Raw genomic sequence first — 18,722 nt, 5'->3', positions numbered from 1 at the left:
CAGAATCACGGAAATCACCGCGGCTCAGCAGAACTCGCCAAAATAAAAGCACGTGGAAGATGCACTCTGAGGAAATACGAGAACGTGTGTGAAGCGTACACATCTTTAGGGACTGCATGTCCCACAGAACGATAAGGGAACCTCCAGGCATGATGGGTAGAAGTGCCTGAACATCGATATCACATTAACATAACACAGCAGTAAACATGGACAAGACATTCTACACAAACCAGTTATGATCAAAATTATGATACGAAACTAACAATAAAACAGGGTATCTGCACACTTTTAAATCTCAAATTCAATGACTTTTAAGACCTTTTTAATACCTCTCACAAGAAAAAATAATACTATTACTGGGGATGCAGGTGTGTTCCACATCGTTGACGGGGTGGCGGGGGGTGGGGTGGCGAACGAGAATTGTTGACCGGGGGGGGGGGGGGGGGGGGGGGGGGGGTTGTTGGCGAACGAAAATTGTTGACGTTGTTGAGGCCGTATACTCCAGCGCTAGGAATCTAGCACTAGGACCCTGGAGCGGTTATTTTCTGCATGGTCCTAGCGCTAGTTTGGCAAAGTTCACATCGCGCCAGAACAACTGAACAACACACACTTATGATAATTTAATGCCTCCCCTCATAAAATTCCAGACATTTTAAGACATATTTAGGCCTTGAATATGGAAAACTAAATTTAAGACATTTTAAGACTTTTTAAGGACCCGCGGGTACCCTGTAAAAGTCATGGCATCAATTTCAATAAATTATTTTAAAGCACTAACAGCCAAAAATCACTATTTATTAGATAATTTATACAACATGTTAACAGGAGAAACAACGCGAAAAGGTGCAGGTACTGTTCTAACTGGTCACAGAGCGTGAATAGCCTTTCAGATATAAACAAAGACAAGCGTATTCTAGGTGGAAATGTTTTTCATTTGACAGGTACATGAACAGTAGCAAAAAAGTTTAACCCAGATATCACCATCTACAACAGACAGCAGATCAGAGGTCAGAGGGTTTCCAGGTGAAAAAGTTGATCCCGCGGAGTTCCTCAGGGAGGTATGATTGGTCCACTGGCCCCTTGAATGCTGGGTTGTACTTGTAGTCTTTAGCATAGCCCAGGTCCTTCATCAGCCTGGTGGGGGCGTTGCGGAGATGAAGGGGTACAGAAGGTAAGGGGCCTTTGTGGCTCCTCAGACAGGCCTTCACGCCGTTGTACGCCTTATACACCTCCACAGACTTGGGAGCCCTGGCCAGGTAGACCACACACTGGGCTAAGATCACCTGCAGATGGTCGAGGAAGGAAAGAGAAAGACAAACAGGTGAAATATACCCCCACCAACTACCTCCACTGATGAAATCTACCTCCATCAACTACCTCCACCATCTACCTCCACCAGTGAAACATACACCCACCATCTACCTGCACCATCTACCCCCACCGATGAAATATACACCCACCATCTGCTTTACTAGGCAACCCGACATGGCACCAGACACTGTTATCTTTACACATTCAAATCCAAACACAAACATTATATCTGTAGCCTACAACTACATGCCATCTCCATGTGCTTGTGACCGCCGTCTACCCTGTACCACTGTGCTGTTGTTCTGTGTATATTAAGTATTGTTGGGTTCTTAAACAGTGCTATTAATCTGATGACCGGCTCCCCTACTGGAATCCTCGTTTAGCCCTGTGCTAACGGGCGCTACAGCTGCGCTAACGTACACTACAGCTGTGCTAACTGTGTGTTGCTGTGTGCGGACGCTACCTCACACTCGGGCATGCCGATGAAGTGACAGGCCTGGAAGGCAGACACGGCCTGGGGAAGCGCAGCTGGGTCCGCTAGTCCTGTGGAGAGAGACAAGAAGACAAACTTTAGCACTTACTGTTTAGTTTAGTTTATTACTGCATCTAACACTGTCTGATACAGAACATGTGCTAACTCCACACATCTAGGGATCAGTGTCTAGGGGTCAGCGTCTAGGTATTTCAACTGTATTCTAGTTTGACAGTCTTGAACTTTAACCTACTGTATTGGCTAGGATACCTGAGTAGATGATTCTATGAGCAGATGACAATGCACTTTTGTAAATTTTGTAAAATAAATATGGGATGTCTGCTAAATACTGAAAGTGTGAAACAAACAAAAACAAAACAAACAGAAAACACACAATCAGACGGACACGGTGACACTCCAGATGGACACGGTGACACTCCGGACACAATCAGACGGACACGGTGACACTCCGGACACATTCAGACGGACACAGTGATACTCCAGACACATTTAGACGGACACGGTGACACTCCAGACGGACATGGTGACTATGCTCGGTGTCTTACCCACGTCCTCGCTGGAGAAGCGGACCAGCCGGCGAGCAACATACAGTGGGTCTTCACCACCTTCCAACATGCGTCCCAGCCAGTAGAGGGCAGCATTCTCATCTGAGCCTCTCATGGACTTGTGCAGGGCTGAGATGCAGTTGTAATGCTCCTCACCTACAAAGGGAGGTACACTCTGGTTATCTATTACTATGAAGTGCACAGTGATTTATTAATCTCCTATGATAAAATAAATTTCAGATAGATTTCATATTTCAATGTATAAAATGTTATATATTTCTGCTGTCAGTATGGCAGTAATCAGTAGTCCTAGACTTTTATACTGTCTAGATCTTAAACCTCAACATGGATGGATCTCCAGCACCTGAAACTGAACCCCAGCAAGTCAGAACTATTACACACCTGGGGGACACTACCTGTACCAAGATCTGAACATCTCCTTTGAAAACTCACTTACCACAACTTGTGAAAATGCAGGTGTGGTCCTGGTCCTGTCTAAACATCTAGGTGTGTTCCTGTCCAACAAACGTGACCCAGACATGCAGATCTCTGCAGGAATGGACCACAGATGCTAGTCCAGTTCCTCACTATCTCAGGACTAGACCACTGCACCTCCATCTCAGGACTAGACCACTGGACCTCCATCTCAGGACTAGACCACTGCACCTCCATCTCAGGACTAGACCACTGCACCTCCATCTCAGGACTAGACCACTGGACCTCCATCTCAGGACTAGACCACTGGACCTCCATCTCAGGACTAGACCACTGGACCTCCATCTCAGGACTAGACCACTGGACCTCCATCTTGGCAGGCATCCCTGCACACGCCCCTAGGCCTTTAAAACTCACCCTGAATTCTGTGGGACAAACCACACACACCTCCCCACTGAGTCCACACACACCTCCCCACTGAGTCCACACACACCTCTTCACCGAGTCCACACACACCTCTTCACCGAGTCCACACACACCTCTTCACCGAGTCCACACACACCTCTTCACCGAGTCCACACACACCTCTTCACCGAGTCCACACACACCTCCACTGACTTCCTGTCTTCCCCGCAACATATTCAGAAGTCCTGTATTCTTATTGAATTCTGACAGTTCTCTACCTTAACGGCATCAGGTCTAGTAAGCTAGCATCAGCATTTCTCCTAGCGAGCAAGCTAAGCGATACTGGGAAGGCGCTGTGGCTAGAAGCTTCTCCTAAATGCTGTAAATTTAAAACGTGATGCACATCTAACAGTGATATTCCACCACGCTCTCAAATTCACCAGCCTAAACTCTCATGTGGCTCAAGACCTTCCTGTTGACACTACGAGACGGAAATGTGCTGACCAGCAGGGCTTGAATTAGCACTAGCAATAACACTAATGCAGCAGAATGCCAGGCATGAGAGTGCAGGATTACTTCATTAGCACAGCGAGTGGAGTTCATTTCTGGGAACCACAGCCATACAGGACACAACTGAAGGGGAAAGGGCCTGTGTATAGGAGCCCTAGAAGATCTGAAGAGGTAGGGCCCCTTGATCTAGATGGAACTGACGTATTGTCTGGAAGGTACTCAAAAGACCCTCAGAGGAGAAACTCTGGTTGAAACTAATCAGATTCATACGGTAGGCATTTTTAAACACTCCTAAAGCAATCTCATGACTTTGGAGGGCTCATACTATGGTAGGCGAGACTGAGGGTGCATCATCTGAACGTGTGTGCAGGTCAGTGACTTGCCTGCTTTGTCGTAGAGGATGTGCGATCTCTGCAGGCCCTCTTTGACGTGCTCCTCCTGGACCAGGATGCACTGGGGGGGGCGGGGCCCCGAGGCGGTTGCCTTGGCTACGCAGGCCTGCACGGCGAGCTGAAGCCCGTTCAGAGCCGCTCGGGCGTCCCCGTCACACAGGTGGGCGATGGTGTCCAGGGCGTTCTGCTCGATGCACACCTGCGGCCTGAACACAAAACAGTGCTCACACCACCGTCCACGAAGGGTCCTACGCTCGGGGACACCAAGCTTGTTATTTACCACAAGATGAATAAACGAGTCATTAACTGCTGGTCATTATTCAATTATGTGGCTACGAACATGAGACATGAGGGTTTGGACCTGCTGGGAGGGCCGTGGCGTGTCAGGGGTTAACCACCACTAAGACACCTCAGCTTGTTCTCGGCTGCCAGACTCCTGGCATTACAGTGTCTGAATCTCCAGCTCGAATTGCAGTGGAAGCCCTGCATAGCAACACGTGACCTCCTGCATAGCAACACGTGACCTCCAGTCCACTTTTATCAGAGAGGAAGACACAGCTCGTTTGCAACAATCCAGACAGTGTTTTTTCTGTTCCTGCACGCTACGTTAAACTCATAAAGGGATCGATGAATGACCTGATGATGAGGAGAGCATGATTGGCCACGCTGTGTTGATGGGAGGAGCCTCAGAGGGATGACCCCGCCCTGCTCATGATCTCCTCTGCCTGCCAATGCCTGTCTGATGATCACAGCAGCACAAGCTGGTAGGAAAGGTGAGTCAGTAATGCTGAGAGGCACCAGGGTCTTACACACGACTGGGGTGTAACCTGAGCACGGATCAAACAGCGATACGTCCACTAGAAAGCAGTGACCAAATATAAACACCACCACTGTAATCTTCATGCACACAATAACCCCCAAAGGAATAAGATCCCCTCCACCCTAAGCCTCCTCCGTCAGGTAGAGCACAGCACTCCTGAAAAACAAACGTGTAAGTTGTAGCTACAACTGAGAGGGAACCTTGGCTGGCACGCACGGACACTTCACGTCCTTGTGTAGTTTTATTCTACTAAAAAGTGTAAAAAGTGCTCTGAATTATCTAGTGTCATGGTCATTTTTACAACCTATCCCATTATTTTCTTACACGGTACACTCTTCCTTCATGAACTTGAATCATGATTCCCGGGTTTTTCCAAGGAGTCAGGACTTACACGGTACACTCTTCCTTCATGAACTTGAATCATGATTTAATCATGATTCCCGGGTTTTTCCAAGGAGTCAGGACTTACACGGTACACTCTTCCTTCATGAACTTGAATCATGATTTAATCATGATTCCCGGGTTTTTCCAAGGAGTCAGGACTTACACGGTACACTCTTCCTTCATGAACTTGAATCATGATTTAATCATGATTCCCGGGTTTTCCCAAGGAGTCAGGACTTACACGGTACTCTCTTCCTTCATGAACTTGAATCATGATTTAATCATGATTCCCGGGTTTTTCCAAGGAGTCAGGACTTACACGGTACACTCTTCCTTCATGAACTTGAATCATGATTTAATCATGATTCCCGGGTTTTCCCAAGGAGTCAGGACTTACACGGTACTCTCTTCCTTCATGAACTTGAATCATGATTTAATCATGATTCCCGGGTTTTTCCAAGGAGTCAGGACTTACACGGTACACTCTTCCTTCATGAACTTGAATCATGATTTAATCATGATTCCCGGGTTTTCCCAAGGAGTCAGGACTTACACGGTACACTCTTCCTTCATGAACTTGAATCGTGATTTAATCATGATTCCCGGGTTTTTCCAAGGAGTCAGGACTTACACGGTACACTCTTCCTTCATGAACTTGAATCATGATTTAATCATGATTCCCGGGTTTTCCCAAGGAGTCAGGACTTACACGGTACACTCTTCCTTCATGAACTTGAATCATGATTTAATCATGATTCCCGGGTTTTTCCAAGGAGTCAGGACTTGTGCTGGACTCTCTGCTACGGCTGCAGAAAAGGTTGACGACAGATGGATGTGAGAAGAACACACAGTCCTTCTAGGTGTTGGGTGACACTAGCGAGAAAGAAGACAGAAGTCTCAGGCTGTAGATGGATCAGAACCAAATGAACGCTCTAACCGCAGCAGGGGATTAAACCCCCCCCAGCCCCCCCCCCCCCCAACAGGACATGACCACTAGACCTACACTCTCCAACATGCCGGACATTCCCAGCTGACATTTCTGGCTGTACACAGTGTGCATCGCTGTGAACTCCGTCCCCGTTTTAACGTCCAGACGACAAACACAAGCAGGGAGTAAATGCCACAAAAGTCTTGGGCACATGAAAACCGAACCCAAATACGGAAGAACACGAACCACAGCGAGGTCTTTAACCGACGTAAGGTCACGAATCGACGTAAGGTCACAGAATCTACATGGAGGATGTGCGACACAGATCTTCAGTCCCAGATTTATACGTGTTGGAGAGTCTAAATTAAGAGAAAGGTCAGAAATATCCGTCGTTTTACAGATGTACCTGTCCACGGCCAAAACCAAGCGGCTAATGTGCAGTGACCATAATTCAGCAGTTTGGTTTGAAATCACAGAAGAAATAATGTGAATTAAAGACCTGCAATATTGAGACCCTGACTATTCAGCCTTTTTTCCCCCATTCACGCAACCATTCACAGCAATAAAGGTCTAAATACAACACACAAGATGGCTGAAGCATCTCAGTGAAGACCATAGACATGTTTGAACCGTGCCGCAAACACACAGCAGACCCATAACCCCTGTTACGGTGACGGTTACGATTCCCAGCATCCATTTCTCCATTCCAAAGTTTCTGTTGTCTTTCATAGGGAGAGCCCGGACCGTCAGTGCCAGTGGTCATCCGTAACCAGGATCTCCCAGCATGCTTTGCAGCACCACAGGTAACGGTACACAGCAGAGCGCTTTCAACAGCTAATGAATGGCAAATGTACGGCATGGCAATAAACCATCACACGCCATTCCACACCTCGTTAAGATTCATCAACAAGATTTTTATAGAATCGATTACTTCGGTCTAGTTAAGGGGGGGCAGTGTGAGGTTCATGTCATTGTTCATGTCATCGTCATGACAAATGACCAGTGGCTCTCTTAAACCCGATATGCGGACCCAGACACCAGCCAGAGGGGAAAAGGTCGTACGAGTCAGAACACGTTTGATCGCTGCGATTCTCGTAGGTGTTAATAACGCAGGCAGGATGAGTGATGTTTCACTATAAAACGTCCCGCAACACCGCTGTATGCGAGACGCTCACACGACCGGGACGTGCACTACCCCGTCAGGGCCACTGGGGTGTCGACAACGTCCTCAACCAAACGTAACAGCCACTGAGCTATGTCTGTAAAACGCACCTGTAATATATGTGCATCTAATGGGCCAGTGACAGCAAGCGTCTGCCTGTAATGAACATGACATTTTAGGTTGTGATTAATGCTTTAAATTTACTTTGGCTCTTGGGGAAAAGGGGTTCCAGGCAGTTACGTTTCCAACTAATATTGATGTGTACGGTAGGAACTCTACACCTGTACGGTAGGAACTCTACACCTGTACGGTAGGAACTCTACACCTGTACGGTAGGAACCCCTCACCTGTACGGTAGGAACCCATATTTAATAATGTAGTAAAACAATTTTCTGGAGACATTTAGACTTCACACTAAAGTACGAGCCCCTAATCACTGAACCTAGCAGCAGAGTAACAGGCTAATGTTTCATTAACTCTTGTTAGAGATACCAGTCCAATCACTCCTACTCCTTCTGGTTATGCAGAGGCTTAAAAATCACCACAAAGATGTAGCAGTAAGGGCTTCGTCTTACATAAATAAAGGTGTCCACATAGGACCCTGTCATCATGTCAACCAAGCACGTTTGCTACGACATGAACGTGACTCCATGGGGAGTTGTGGTGTGACTTTGGTCGTGTGTTTAAGACGTCAGTCGTCTCCTAAACCTCTCGGCTCCGCGTGCCTGTTCGCCTTTAGCCGACATCAGCTCCAACCGGCGTCATGTTTACTTAGGGAGGTACTAGTATAGCAGGCCTTAAACCTGACACACACACACACACACACACACACACACACACACGGTCTTTCATTCTCTGGCTAGCACACTGGACAACATGTAGAAGGCTGGAAAAACCCATTCAAGTTCCCAATGCCAGACTAATGAATAAATTACCTAAACGAGTCAAGATGGGCAGGATCAGAGGCGTGGCTAGAGCCCACTCTCAACCAATCAGAGCGCAGCCACTAGCTTCCAGGTGGGATTCAACGCATGCTATGATAACAAGGGCGCACTACTGGACCTGGCAGCACACACACACACTCTCACACACACACACTTACTCTGAGCTCTGCTCTGCGGTAGGGGAGCAGCTCTCCTCCAGATCTTTGTCCGGCAGCACGCGCAGGCCGAGGATCCCGACGGCACGGCGCAGTATCGAGGTCATCGCCTCCACGCTCAACTTCTCCAGCACTAGGACCCTGCAGCGACTCAGCAGCGCACTGTTCACCTGGAAGGAGGGGTTCTCCGTGGTCGCCCCCATCAGCGTGATCGTCCCGCACTCCACGTGGGGCAGGAACGTGTCCTGACCAGGGCAAAATGGTCCTTATCATCCCACAGGGGCAAAGGTCAGTACTTGACTAGGAGGAGGGGCTTGGAGATGGAGTTTGCATATTGTGGTAAATATTATGTGTGACCATCATTATTAGAAAAAGCTCTTGAAGTGCTGATAACTAGAGCTCAGCTCAAGTTGCTGCAGTGTAAAATGAGTATTCTGTCCCCCCACTCTTTGCCAAGACAGCATCCATGCATCTAACCCTCACAGAATCCAACAGCCGCACAATCGAGCGCTCACAGAATCATCCCCAATGCTGTATGGTCCAATTCAGTGTCTATCCAGCCAGACTCGGGTCAACTCTGTGAATTTATTCAGCACCGGCTGCGTAGCTCTCCCTGTCGACACTCGGACCACGGCGGACAGTCACACGCTCTTAAGAGCCCCTCTCGCGTGAGAACCACAATACTGGCCTGCTCCTCTCAGAAGATTCACATGCTGGGCACCTTGGCCAGATCTGGAGGGCTGAGCTGGGGCACCTGGCTCGTTAGGTCAGGACGTGGTTACACATCATCATCTTCAACAGAACTCTCTGGCATGGCCACTCTTTTGAGTCTTGAACAATCTGGCCTCTGTGTTTGGGGGGGGGGGGTTATCTAACACCGCATATTATTTTACAGCACAGAAGGACTTATTTAGTTCCAAAATAACACAGGGAATAAGCCTCTAATCTCTCCTGGTTGTGGACCTGAATTTAGAACCCTTGAAACCAAAGCAAACAGAGGAGGAGAGGGAGATCCCACGGGCGGCCTCTCTCCGGGAGTCACGCCTCCGGGCCTATTTTCAGCAGTCTGTTCCTTCCCTGAGGGCAGCCCCCAGGGGCCCCAGGGGATCAGGGGTCACACACACCACACACCTGGTGGTCCATGGAATAGCTGCCTGCTCTCAAACGCCACACCACATCATGTTTCATACTAAAGTCCCGGGCCTTGCGTAACGCTTACAATAATGACGACTCTCAGAACCCCGACTGCTATACACCTCGTGTTTGTTTGTACGTGTTGCATGTAAATGTTATAAGCATACATGGGCTTATGCAATCACATGGGCTTTTGATGACTTTAAACATTCAAATTATTGTATATTCTATTATTCTATTCTGGTGTCCAATCAGTTTTGTTTTCATAAGAAGGTCTTGTAGTCTTCACCTCTAACTTCTTCTTTAAAAAGATAATACATTACACAACAACAAATTTCACAGATTTAATTTAACAGCTTTATAGAACTTCAGATTCATTTACTATGAACTGACCTGCTGGGATTTGTTGAAACGATGAATTTCATCGATGAAGAGGATGGTTCTCCTCCGACAGAGGCGGAGCTCGTTCTGGGCTTGTTTGATGACCTCTCGCACCTCGCTGGTCGATGCGCTGGTGGCCGAGAGGGTCACAAAGCGTGTTGTGGTCTTCTTACTGGCACTTGCGATGATGTGAGCGAGGGTCGTCTGCGAATGACAAAAACAAACTATTTCGCACATTTAGAAATTAACTGTAAGATTAACTGTAAGTTTCCTGACATATATACAACAAAATCTTAATAACTAAATAAAATAAATACATTTTTTTTAAAGAAATTATGTTTCTATTCTCAAACATCAAAACCGTGACACAGTCAAGAGAAAAAGAGGAACTGTGTGAGGAACAAACCCAGCAGTCTTTACTTTAAATGACTTTAAACTCTCTTGGTTGACACAACAGAAATGATTCCAATATGTACATTTTCTGATTTTTCCATAGGCCCATTCAAATGAATAATTAGGCTTCTCGGCCATCTAAGGTTTTAATTTTGGAAGGATGTAGGAAGGTCATAGTTACAAAACCTAAACATTCAAGAGGAGGAAGCCACTTTAAAATATCGGTGTGAGATAATGAACCTATTCACCATCATTTAGGCCAGGTATCACCAAATGGCGGACCGCGGTCCGGATCCGGACCCGAACGCCGTCCTGTCCGGACCCAATCACATTCCCGATTAACTGGATACGGACCCAAATGCCAAAAAAATTTTAACGGGAGACTATATTTTAAACCGGAGAATTTATTTTCAGACGAGTGTTACGTTCACCACCCATTTGAGTGTTACGTTCGCCACCACCCCCCCGCTCAACAACTTTCGTTCGCCACCGCGGACCCGGACCTAAGGTCTGAGCTATCTGCCAAAAATGGACCGCGGAAAGATTTAATTGATTACCCCTGATTTAGGCTATTAGCCACTTATTTCATTTAGTCAAGTTTAACTTATTTCATCTGTGGAGAAATGAGTTTGTAGCCTCCTCTGAAAGTCAGGCAGAGGTTAGGCAACAGGACCACCATATTACTGAGATAGTGCTCCTCCCATGCATGCACATGTTGATGTAGACCAACACCAGGTTTATGGGTTTATAGGTCTAATAGTGACCTTGCCACAGCCGGGCGGACCCCAGAGGATGAGGGACGGGATGTCCTGTGAGTTCAGCAGGGCCCGCAGTAGCGTCTGCTCCCCCACCACTTTATTCTGCCCGAAATATTCCTCCAGCGCACTGGGTCTCAGTCTGTCCGCCAGGGGCTTGGTCGTGTTCAGCAGCGCGCCCACTGGGGTTCCGTTGGACCGCCGCTCCGCCGCTCCCCCGTCCGGCCGTCCCGAGCTCGGTTCCGGAGTCGGTGTCGCCTCGCCGTCGGTACCGGGACGTTTGCACGTTAACGACTCCCGGTCCGCCTGCGCCGGAACCTTAGACCTGGTGTTGAACACGGAGAACACGGGAGCGGACGGTCTCGCTTTGGACTGCGTGCCCGTCCCGTCACCGCTTTCAGGTGGGACGTTAATGCGGGACTTTTTGGCGGGCGGTCCGGTCTCACGGACCTCGTCCTCCCCGGCCCGGTTGAGTAAGCACAGGTCCAGGTGTGCGTTGATCCCGCTAGAGTCAAAATCACCGGAACACACGGGACACCTCACGGAGTCCACAGACTCCGCCATGTTTCGGATCGCGCGTCAGGGGTTGGTTTATAACTTGGTTTCGTTTTGTTTATTTATTTTTTTTTTATAAATAAAATATGTTACGGTTGTTATTTTAATAGTTTTGCGTTTTGTTTCTAGGCATATTATTTTCCCTTCACAAACTAAACAGTTGTGCCTGACATATTTTAAGAGGTCATAAACCTGAAAGGAATTGTGGGAGTTGTAGGCTGACTGATAAAGCTGCCTCTGTCGAATGGACTTTAAACTATTTTAAAACAGTTACAGTAATGCAATAAATAAACACGAGTTATGTCGGTCTATAACGAAAAAAACCAAAATAATACTCGGACCACTTAAAGTTATAAGGATCCACTCTAAATAATATGTCTCAATGTTTATATTGAAGTCTTGTCATTCTTACTAGTCCTAACTTATCACCACGTATTTATAACCTTTAACCCTTTTCATGAGTTACACTCTGTCCCAGTAGCCTGACACTCTAATTGATTCTGTTGCTGCAGCTCCGAGTTTTGCCCTTGTGTGGAGAGGCATGGATCTGCCCCAGTGGTGGGGGTGAATCCTGGGGCTCCAGCCCCGTGCAGACCCCCTCTAGAGCCGGTCAGACCGCAGGGAGCAGGGCAGGGGTCAGACAGCAGCGGCCCGGGCAAGGTGGCCTCCTCCCCGCACCCGGAGAGAGGGGAGGCTTTGCGCTGCTTCTGGGAGCTGAAACACAGCGGACTGGAGGTGGATCACCAGCAGGTAATACACTACCCAGATGACAGAGGAGAAGCATCTAACTAACCGGTCCCATAAAATGGCCTTGCCTGCACGTTCTGTTGAGTCACACACATTTTTGGAAACACTCCTGGCCTGAACTACAGCACACTGTAAATGACCTGAACTACAGCACACTGTAAATGACCTGAACTACAGCACACTGTAAATGACCTGAACTACAACACACTCTAAATGACCTGAACTACAACACACTCTAAATGACTTGAACTACAACACACTGTAAATGACCTGAACTACAGCACACTGTAAATGACCTGAACTACAGCACACTGTAAATGACCTGAACTACAACACACTGTAAATGACTTGAACTACAACACACTGTAAATGACCTGAACTACAGCACACTGTAAATGACCTGAACTACAACGCACTGTAAATGACCTGAACTACAGCACACTCTAAATGACCTGAACTACAACACACTCTAAATGACCTGAACTACAACACACTGTAAATGACCTGAACTACAGCACACTGTAAATTACCTGAACTACAGCACACTGTAAATGACCTGAACTACAACACACTCCTAAACTACGGCCCACCTCATTGGACTAGGACCATCTATCATGCTGTTGTTGAATATTTATACTGTTGGGTATTTTCTCCAAGACTTACAAAGATTGAAAGAACAGAAAACCTGTTTCATATCGTTTCATGATAAATAAAAGTCCTACAAGTATTTTCATGACCGAAGGCCACGATTTCACGATCTCTGTTTCACGGCACCTCGATGGTACGTTACCGCCATCTAGTGGACTTTGCAGTTTACCCACCAGGTGGCGCTCTATCACTTGTATTATGTTCGGAGCGTATTTTGCAGTCTGTCAATAATGGTACTGTGCTGATTAGTGGGTCTCCCTCCACTTCAAATACCCAGGAATAAACTATTGGATCGAAACAACAGTTAATTCTAAGTTGCCACGTGATACATATTATTACTGGCAGGCACACACACACACACACACACACACCTTTCAAGGAAGCCTTTAAAATCAACACACAGCGTTTACATCCAGGCCAGGCACATGCTAGTGTACCCCGAATGATTTCAAAGTTAACAGATCATTTCAAGATATCTACACATGATCTACACACGCTGAATGTCTGAGATTAAAACACAAGTGAACATAAGCTCATGTATAAAACCTGTGGCAAAATGACAATAACAGTATAATAATACAAATAATGTCATAAATGCAAAATGCTACACTTTCATCAAATCATCAACATTTCTACCACCATGAAATATATACAGTTGTGATCAAATTTATTCAACCCCCACTGAAATAAAGTGTTTTGGCCAGTTTGACATTGATTTTGATCATTTCAGTCATCTTATTTACAATTATATCAAAGAGGCACTTATAAATTAGACAAACATAACATAATATTTATGATGGAATAACCACAAATGTCTTTACAGTGCTCACATCATTATCAGTTTTATTCAACCCCCTAGTGACATTATTTTTTAGTACTTAGTACAACATCCTTTTCCAGTTATGACAGCTTTCAAGCGTGAAGCATAGCTTGACACAAGTGTCTTGCAGCGACCTATGGGTATCTTAGCCCATTCTTCATGGGCAAAAGCCTCCAGTTCAGTCACATTCTTAGGCTTGCCCACTGCAACTGCCTTCTTTAGGTCCCACCAGAGGTTCTCATTTGGATTTAAGTCTGGTGATTGCGATGGCCACTCTAGAATGTTCCAGCCTTTCATGTTCAACCATGCTCTAGTGGACTTGGATGTGTGCTTCGGATCATTGTCCTGTTGGAAGGTCCAACGTCTCCCAAGCCGCAGGTTTGTGACTGACTCCATCACATTTTCCTCCAAGATCTCCTGGTACTGAAGGGAATTCATGGTACCCTGCACACGTTGAAGCTTTCCTGTACCATTAGAAGCAAAACAGCCCCAAAGCATAATTGACCCCCCGCCATGCTTCACAGTAGGCAAGGTGTTCTTTTGTTCATAAGCCTGGTTCTTCCTTCTCCAAACATAGCGCTGATCCATTGTCCCAAACAGTTCTAATTTAGTTTCCAAAACCTGTTCCAAAACCTTTGTGGCTTGTCCACATGACTTTTGGCATACTGCAGTCGACTTTTCTTGTTCTTTGGAGTCAGCAAGGGGGTGCGTCTGGGCGTTCTGGCATGGAGGTCTTCGTTATGCAGTGCGCGCCTTATTGTCTGAGCTGAAACTTCAGTGCCCACATCTGACAGGTCTTTTTTTAGTTCCTTAGCAGTCACGCGGGGATTTTTCTCCACATTACGCTTCAGGTAGCGCACAGCAGTCGCGGTCAGGATCTTCTTTCTGCCACGACCAGGTAACGTTTCCACTGTGCCCTTTAACTTGAACTTGCGAATGATACTTCCGATAGTGTCTCTTGGAATATTTAACAACTTCGCAATCTTTTTATATCCATTGCCATTCTTGTGAAGAGCAATAACCTCTTCTCTTGTCTTCTGGGACCATTCTCTTGCCTTCACCATGCTTGGAAACACACCAGTAGATGTCTAGAAGGAGCTGAGTATCACAGTCCTTTTAAATCTGCCTAATTGGTGCTTATCATGCTTGATTGCTGCCCGTTGACATCCACAGATGTTTTCAATACCTGATGGAAAACACTGGAATGAACCTCTGTTCTTAGGAGTGGTAGTCGTAAAGGGGTTGAATAATTGTGTCAATGAAGAAATCACAAAAAGGCCATTTAATACTTTATGACAAAAAAAATTGATGCTATCTTAGTTGCATTTAGTTCTTTAACAAGTCCTTGTAAGATTTCATTATGAACACAATTACAAATGTGCACTGAATTCCATAAAACCCTTCGCAGCATTGGGGGTTGAATAAATTTGATCACAACTGTAAAATGCCTTTTAATATGTGTGTGTGTGTGTGTGTGTGTGTGTGTGTGTGTGTGTGTGTGTGTGTGTGTGTGTGTGTGTGTGTGTGTGTGCACATACCTGTGTTGGTGTGTGTGTGTGTGTGTGTGTGTGTGTGTGTGTGTGTGTGCATGCAGTGATCTGTGTAAGTATTATGCTTGGCTCTTGGCTAAGTCTTACAACACCCCCCACTCACATGCTTGGCAGCTCTTGTAAGTCTTGGACACTTCGGAGTCTTGTCTACATTGCAGTGGGTTTACTTTAAGTCTCAGTATGGCAATTTACATGTAGCTGCTCACACACACTCACAGTTCAGTGTTCTGCTGGGGCACGGGGATTATACTCACCCGGGGGAGAGTTAATCCCCGCACTCAGGCAGAGGAAACACCAGAGGCACTAATCCCCAAATCCCAATCACTGTAGTTAGAGAGAGGTTTGACAGATGCACTGAAATGAATCAGTGAAAAGTCTTCACCAAAATGAGAGCAAGATAAAAGATCCCTACCCAAAAACCTCTAGAGGTTTGGGTCAAAGGCCAGACTGTCATTTCTTACAATTGAATTCAGGGACTGACGAGAACTGGCCACAAGCCCAGATGAGCCATGGGTCAGACATGTGTCAGCTATACAAGCAAAATAGCAGCATTTACATCCTGAATTCTGAGGGAACCAGCATCTACAGAGTCACATGGGAGCTTCAGCAGACCTCACAGAGACCCCGCCCCTTTGTCACTGGGCTCCATGGCCACTCAGTGGTCAGAACTACTGTCCAGCACCCAGACGGCCAAGGATAAGCTGACACAACGTTTGGGTTTGGTGACACCAGGATCGTGCTGAGAGTGCGTTGCTGTGTGAGTAGGTGCGTGGTGCTTCAGAAGGTCGGGAAGGCTTTTTGCGGGGAAGTGCGCTGAGCCGTTTGTCACCTCCTGTGTCGGTAGCAGCAGTTGTCTAAGGAGCCGGACACTCTCTCCTTTGGACACACCATAGTGCGAAAGGTTCAGCTTAGCGGTTGAGGGTGCAGGGTGGTTTCTCTTCCAGCAGCTGTCTCCTGCCTGTCACCAGGACAACTACTTTTGTCCCCTTAGAGAGTAGGGGAAGAGAGAATGAGAGAGAGAGAGAGAGAGAGAGAGAATGAGAGAGAGAGAGAGAGAGAGAGAGAGAGCATGGGTATGTTTCAGTGCAGGGAAGGTGATTCTTGGGATTGTTCTGAGGCCTGTGTGGTTTGTAGGGGGATAACGGTGTCACCACCAGTCACATACTGTGATCACTCTCTTTGAGTCACAGACCTGAGTTTTGTCCCAGCGACAGAGCAGTACTGACATGCTAGGAGCAGTACTGACGGTGCTAGGGGCCGTACTGACGGTGCTAGGGGCCGTACTGACGGTGCTAGGGGCCGTGCTGACTAAGAGCCTCCAGTACAGGCCACGGGACAAGAGCACGGAGAACTTCTTGAAGGGAAGAGACATTTGGCTGGTGGGAAGCGTGTGTCTGATGGCCTCTTACCTGTGGCGTCTGCTCTGGGACCTGCTCTCGTACCGCAGGAAGAGCAGATCTTCCTCATCCTCACCATCCTCACATGCACAGGTACAGCCTTTCCACTCCTCAAAGGGCGTAATGAGGGCAGTGAAGCCTCCAGACTCCTCCAGACACCTGGGCTGGTGTCTCGGGTTAAATCACAGTTTGCGGTAATGAGAAGGTTCAAGCATGTTAGCAGTTGCTTGTGGGAGTTTGTGAGAATGTTTGTGTGGGTCCAGGTCAGTTTTGGTGAGTATGTATTTGTTCGAGTTGCATCTATTTGAGTTCATCGGAAAGTTTGCGTGGGCCATGGTCTGTTTAGGTGAGAACACACAGCGCTGATATGAGTTGTGCTCTATCAATGTCTCTCACGCTGCATCTCGACGTTAGCAAAATGATGAATGTCACTGCAAAATGCAATTACCAGTCAGAAAAGGTAAATGTAAGAAAAATCAGAATCTTGAACTACAAACATGACTGTGCATAAATGTAATGTAATGAAATCAACAAACGTTTTTAATGTTACAATAGTGGACAGTTGTACAACTGAATTTAGTTCAGTTCAATTTGGTTTTATTTGTAGAATGTCTTTTTTTATAAAACTTTGAATTGTGCATCAGTGCAAACTTCAGAGAGTCCGTCTGATTGGTTGATGAGTGAGACATATCTTCCCTCATCATGTGGGTTTGGCAGGTGGGCCAACGTTCAGGGCGTCACCTGACCGTGGTTTCGGTCCGCGTACGCACAGTGAGAGCATTTATAGACCGCTACGCAACCATCACATGCTAACAGAGGCATGCGACCCAGGAAACACAGAGACAAATCCATCATGTCCACGTTATTCCATAGCAGCTACATGACATGCAGAAATATAAATAGGTTAGTAATTACCTCACTGGACCGGGTTCATTTTGGGCAAAGTATACAGAATATTATACGTTTAGCCTGTTGCTTGAAGATTACTAGCTGTGTTCCAAAGGAGTTTTGGTGCTACTGTACTTACACACTGCCCTAATGAAGCACTGTATTCAGTATTGGGGAAATAAACCCTAACCACAGCCATAAGGGGTTAGCAAACAGGGCACTGTGCTCCACAAAGAGTTTGGGATGCTTCAGAGGTATTTGTCAGGAATTTCAGTATTTCAGTGTTTCAGTATTTCACTATTACAGTGTTTCAATATTTTAGTGTTTCAGTATTTCAATATTGTTTGTCAGAACGTTGTTGTTCTCTTTCTTCTCTGTTCTTTGCACTTGTAAAGACTGACAGATGCATACATGTGAGGCTAAAAGACCTGGTAGACTTTCCTGTGATGGAGGAAACGTTTCAGCCTGTTGATGGATATGAGCAATATTTACTCATAACTGACACAATATATCTGTTATATGTCTGTTATATGTCGCCTGGTTACATGAATTAGAAGTTTACAGTCATATGTTAATATGGTGAATGTGTTGTTGCAACATGTAAGGCCCCGTCCACACGACGCCGGAGGTTTTTAAAACGGAGGTTTTTGTCTCCGTTTTCAAAAATATCTCCGTCCACACGATCAGCGTTTTCAAAAATATCTACGTCCACACGACGCCAGAGGTTTTTAAAAACGGAGGTTTTTGTCTCCGTTTTCAAAAATATCTACGTCCATACGACGCCAGAGGTTTTTAAAAACGGAGGTTTTTGTCTCCGTTTTCAAAAATATCTACGTCCACACGACGCCGGAGGTTTTTAAAAACGGAGGTATTTGTCTCCGTTTTCAAAAATATCTACGTCCACACGACGCCGGAGGTTTTTAAAAACGGAGGTTTTTAGCCTCCCGTCCACACGAAAACGGCGTTTTCG

At 46.5% G+C, this 18,722-nt stretch overlaps 2 protein-coding genes across 2 annotated transcripts in view; one reads left to right on the top strand and one right to left on the bottom strand.

Moving 5' to 3' along the window:
* Positions 1–774: 774 nt before the first annotated feature.
* On the bottom strand, positions 775–11,846 carry wrnip1 (WRN helicase interacting protein 1). The gene is made up of 7 exons (XM_076972011.1): positions 11,157–11,846; positions 10,012–10,203; positions 8,488–8,729; positions 4,083–4,297; positions 2,350–2,505; positions 1,775–1,854; positions 775–1,283 (listed from the first exon to the last, which is right to left on the bottom strand). Exons 1-7 carry the CDS (start codon positions 11,709–11,711, stop codon positions 1,002–1,004), a joined length of 1,722 nt encoding a protein of 573 aa, XP_076828126.1. The 5' UTR covers positions 11,712–11,846; the 3' UTR covers positions 775–1,001.
* mylk4a (myosin light chain kinase family, member 4a) overlaps positions 8,729–18,722 on the top strand; it is a 33,716-nt gene continuing 23,722 nt past the window's right edge. The window contains exons 1-2 of the mRNA XM_076972010.1: positions 8,729–8,772; positions 12,215–12,452. Coding sequence (XP_076828125.1) covers positions 8,744–8,772; positions 12,215–12,452 — 267 coding nt within the window. The 5' untranslated portion in view covers positions 8,729–8,743. The remainder of the gene's footprint in view (positions 8,773–12,214; positions 12,453–18,722) is intronic.

Source organism: Brachyhypopomus gauderio, chromosome 14 (assembly GCF_052324685.1).
Source record: "Brachyhypopomus gauderio isolate BG-103 chromosome 14, BGAUD_0.2, whole genome shotgun sequence".
Taxonomy (NCBI): domain Eukaryota; kingdom Metazoa; phylum Chordata; class Actinopteri; order Gymnotiformes; family Hypopomidae; genus Brachyhypopomus; species Brachyhypopomus gauderio.
The sequence above is the reverse complement of the archived record's forward strand: the minus strand, read 5'-3'. Positions and strand labels throughout refer to the sequence as shown.

Coding starts and splice junctions, on each gene's coding strand:
- wrnip1 (XM_076972011.1), bottom strand. CDS start 11,711: ATGGCGGAGTCTGTGGACTCCGTGAGGTGTCCCGTGTGTTCCGGTGAT. Junction 8,730..10,011: donor GTTTCAACAAATCCCAGCAG/GTCAGTTCATAG, acceptor TGCCCTGGTCAG/GACACGTTCCTGCCCCACGT. Junction 1,284..1,774: donor TCGGCATGCCCGAGTGTGAG/GTAGCGTCCGCA, acceptor GACCATCTGCAG/GTGATCTTAGCCCAGTGTGT.